This window comes from Priapulus caudatus, unplaced genomic scaffold, assembly GCF_000485595.1.
Source record: "Priapulus caudatus unplaced genomic scaffold, Priapulus_caudatus-5.0.1 Scaffold762, whole genome shotgun sequence".
Taxonomy (NCBI): domain Eukaryota; kingdom Metazoa; phylum Priapulida; class Priapulimorpha; order Priapulimorphida; family Priapulidae; genus Priapulus; species Priapulus caudatus.
Window position 1 is genome coordinate 116,375 of NW_014577823.1, and position 4,517 is coordinate 120,891.

A 4,517-nucleotide genomic window follows, 5' to 3' on the forward strand; every position below is an offset into this window, starting at 1 on the left:
ACATTTAGCGATGATATCTTACGTGCAAGCTCGAATAAAAAATTACATCTAAATAGCGTGGACAATCCACCTCACACTCAAATTTAACTTTGTTTCCATGCCTCTTCTTGTTATGAGATATAGCTTTGACATGTCACACATGGTTCATAGCGTTTTTACTTATGGGCTGGGGCTCAGCTTCTCTGAGGTTTCAAAATGCATGTTGCTAATCCTTGTGAGGAATGGTCTCTTGTCTGTTTAAAGAATGCACCTGTTGGCCCGCAGTGATAAGATGATATAACGGCGCGCGCACGCAACACACACCCAATCACAACGGCCGACACACACACGAACACACACACACACACGCAGCAGCGCACACGCACAGTCGCCACACGCACACCGCACACGCACACACACACACACACGCACACGACACGGTTTCAGCCACACCGACACACATATGCGCAGCGCGCGCACACACACATCATCAAGTTCATCAAGCACATTTCAACACACACAACATTCATCACACCCACACACACACACGAACTACACACATCAACACACACAACACAACACACACACACACACTCTCACACACACACACACACACACACACACACTCACGCCCGCACACACACACATAATAAAAACTTACCCCCAACATTGTTTCATCGCATCAGACACACCGCCTCTGGACAATTGCGTGACGGCACTTGGCATTTCGTATGCATGACGTGGACGATGATTGGCGGAGTCACCAAAGTTTACATCGACGGAAACTACAAACAAGGCGCCACCAGGCAGTCAGGTAGGCAAATCGCACGTCCGTCAACACTGTCCGCCATCACGACGTCGTATATCAGCGCCCTCTGTCGGCCCATGTCGTGCAAGAATTCAACGGAGCATCGCGACGATGATGCCATGAGCGTGATGTCACACCGATGACGTCAAGACTGCGACGTCACACCGATGACGTCACGGTAGTGGCGTCATTCCAGTGACGTTATGACATGGCGGCCGTGCACTGTAGGGATTGCCTGTTGGTCTGCACGACCTCGGGTTCGCTCTCGAATTAATTTGCATGAGAATTTTACGTGAATTTCATCAACGCTATACGCATTTTTCCTTCTACTATCGGAAAAAAGCGCGACATTTCATTATACTACAAATAGATACTAGATATACTCAAAATTTGTATTCTTGACTAATCTTTGGGCTCGTCGTGCGTGTGTGTGATCCAGGGTATCATATGCCGGGAGGCGGATGGCTCGTGATTGGACAAGAACAGGACAGGGGAGGTTATAATTTTGATCTCGAATGGTCGTGGATGGGTGACGTCGCCGGCCTGAATATATTCGACCGCGTGTTGACCCCGGAGGAGGTGAAGTTCATGGCAAAGTACTGCTACCACAGCGGCGGCAATCTGTTCTCCTGGAGCGAGGTGAGAGGCGGTACAATATCGCGAGCCACTATGACTAACCAGCCATCTTGCCTGGGAGTGTAGACGGACGACAGCTAACGCCATCTGGTTCTGATCTGCTACGCGAATTGTTTTTTTGTTTGTGGAGCGTAAAGGCGTTCTATTGTTCGGCGCGCTCTTTTCCCTCGTGGTCTCGCGGACGGAGCGGCAGTTTTGTATGACGTCATGACGGGGCATCTTATTTAATAATTACGCTACAATGAGATATAGTTTAATCACCTATTTAAATATTAATTAAATATTATTATATATTATGTCTTTTATTTGAAAATTTTGCTATTTTTATTGCATTATTTCGTAATATTCTATTAAATAAACTATATATTTTCTCTACAGGTTGGATCGTGTGCGTGGTTTGTGAGTTAAATCCGCTATTCTTACATTCAGTGTTCTTCATGTATTCATTTTATTTATTAATTAATTAATTAATTAATTTAAAGACGGTATATTGGCAAAAAATATATCAACATGAGCTTGCAAGCTCCTCACCGTTCTGTGCATGGTCTTACTAATTAACAATACTGTACAGTGTTTCTTAATTAACAATACTGTACGATGTTTATTAATTAACAATACTACCTATGAATATTACTAAGAACAATACTACATAATTCTAATAATTAACTGGCTCCACGTCTGGAATGGTTTCATGTAACTCTAGTTCATAGATTATTCTAGATAGGTTCGTGGAATGTGCGCGAACAAGCGTGTATCATTATTTAGTATGTAGAATGTGAACCATGAATTATCCCAGTTACTACTCGACGTCTTATACTGATTACTTAATAATCCACTAGCTTTGTAACCTCCCTTCCTACCACACACAGACTACACAGTGACACGCATGTATGCAAACACACACACACACACACACACACACACACACACACACACACACACACACACACACACACACACACACACACACACACACACACACACACACACACACACACACACACACACACACGCACGCACACTCACACACACACACACACACACTTGACGCACACACACACACACGCACACACGCACACACACACACACACACACACACACACACACACACACACACACACACACTGACGCACGCACACGATCACACGCACGCGCGGGCGAACACATACTACGTTTCCATTAGAACGTTTGACTTTAAGCATCTGTGTGTGTGGGGGGGAGGGTTACTTCCATTAAGGGTATGTGATTGTTCAGCTGTAACTATACAGTGGTGTACCGATGGAGTGTATGTTTGATTGTTTAGCTGTAACTATAAAAGTGGTGGTACGTGAGTGTATGTAATTGTTCAGCTGTAACTATACAGTGGTTGGTACCGTGAGTGTATGTGATTGTTCAGTGTAACTACGGGTGGGTACCGTGGTGTATGTGATTGTTCAGCTGTGACTATACAGTGGTGTGGTACCGTGAGTGTATGTTGATGTTCAGCTGTAACTATACAGTGGTGGTACCGTGAGTGTATGTGATTGTTCAGCTGTAACGCAGATGATACTGGGGTAAGGGGTAGTGAGTGTATGTGATTGTTCAGCTGTAACTACGCAGTGGTGGTACCGTGAGTGTATGTGATTGTTCAGCTGTAACTATACAGTGGTGGTACCGTGAGTGTATGTGATTGTTCAGCTGTAACTACATACAGTGGTGGTACCGTGAGTGTATGTGATTGTTCAGCTGTAACTATACACAGTGGTGTAACCGTGAGTGTATGTGATCAGTTGTTTGCTCCCTTTTCTACCCTCTCTTTGCGTCATAATTGACAATTTTGATCAATTTCTGATATTGATATCTGTAATATGGATTTGAATGTGCTAATCTGTATGGTAGACAATGGTGGCCTTTAGGCGTGAAGAAAACGTGAGCTGTCAATTCGAGGTTTTAAAGAACCCATTAAAGTTAGTGCGCAAAGGAGCCAGACAAACAATTGGCAATTACATTTTAGAATGCTGATAACGGTTGTGCAATAAGCGCATAATTTATGTATCAAATGAATAATTTAGTAGCAATAAAACGAATTTGGCACGTTACAGCGGAGAATTCGTCTGGTATTTTCTATACGATAATGTTTATGCTGCTTCAGAACGAATCTATCTATACTGGCGCCATCTGCCCTTCGGTATCGGAATAAGGAATTGTTAGCAAGTTTTCGAACCTTTATGACTATATCACCAGCTATGTATGAACTTTTCACTCTTCGCCCATATAGTAATCAAATTACTTTAAGTGCGTATGTGCGCATTATGGTGGTTTTTTTCATTTCATAAACGAGAACACATACCCAGGAATAGAAGTTCTTTCCTCTCTAAGAAAAATGTAAAGCGCTTTGCCTCCTCTATTATCGTCCTTGTTCATGCGCAGTGTGGCCCGGCAGAGGGCGCTGATATCCGACATCCTGATGGCAGACAGTAACGACCGACGTGCGACTTGAATTCCTGACCGCCTGGTGTCGCTTCGCACGCAAACTACGTCAACGTTTTCTTTATCTAATCACATAAAATGTGCATCATGGTCATTATCATCTACTGCCCTCAATAAGTGAGATCGAGAAGTCCAGCTGTGCTTTGTAAGTCACAGAAAAGGGGGTATAAAATGGCCGAGGCGCGCTTAGGAAAGTACATGATTAATGTAAACACTCGTTTTTAGTTTTTGCATTAACACAAACATTGCAAAATATCCCAAACGACCACAATCATATTTGTAAATGTTTATGTAAACAGAAACGCACATGTAAATTGAAGTACGATGTTAGTGAAGAGAATTATAGATCAAAAACCTAGAATAGTTCTGTTCTACCCATGTTATAAACGGGCAGTTTATACCCCGTCTTATCTGATCTCAATATGGCGGCGGGGACTTTCCGATATGGCTTATTTGCGACACTTGCCTCTTTAGTTGTAAGTGACTGAACAATCTGGTTGCATCATCTCTGTAGCGCGTTCGTTCTAAAGTCTATTACTTGGCCATAGGGAGCATACAGAGAGGGCGGGTAGAGATAAGTGCGTTAGCTAATGAACTGCCCACCTGCGTCGTCCTATATTTTGAG

The 4,517-nt window shown here is 43.4% G+C and overlaps 1 protein-coding gene across 1 annotated transcript; it reads left to right on the plus strand.

Annotated features, from left to right (window-relative positions):
• Positions 1-714: 714 nt before the first annotated feature.
• Positions 715-3,902, plus strand: LOC106813375 (C-reactive protein-like). Its single transcript, XM_014817506.1, has 4 exons — positions 715-793; positions 1,227-1,426; positions 3,302-3,369; positions 3,833-3,902. The coding sequence occupies exons 1-4, from the start codon at positions 715-717 to the stop codon at positions 3,900-3,902; spliced, it is 417 nt and encodes a 138-aa protein (XP_014672992.1).
• Positions 3,903-4,517: the final 615 nt, after the last annotated feature.

What these genes read in the sequence shown, in the direction of transcription:
- LOC106813375 (XM_014817506.1), top strand. Translation starts at nt 715, where the DNA reads ATGACGTGGACGATGATTGGCGGAGTCACCAAAGTTTACATCGACGGA. An exon ending in ATCTGTTCTCCTGGAGCGAG is followed by an intron (nt 1,427 to 3,301) that starts GTGAGAGGCGGT and finishes TCTGTATGGTAG; the next exon opens with ACAATGGTGGCCTTTAGGCG. An exon ending in GTTTTAAAGAACCCATTAAA is followed by an intron (nt 3,370 to 3,832) that starts GTTAGTGCGCAA and finishes GTTCATGCGCAG; the next exon opens with TGTGGCCCGGCAGAGGGCGC.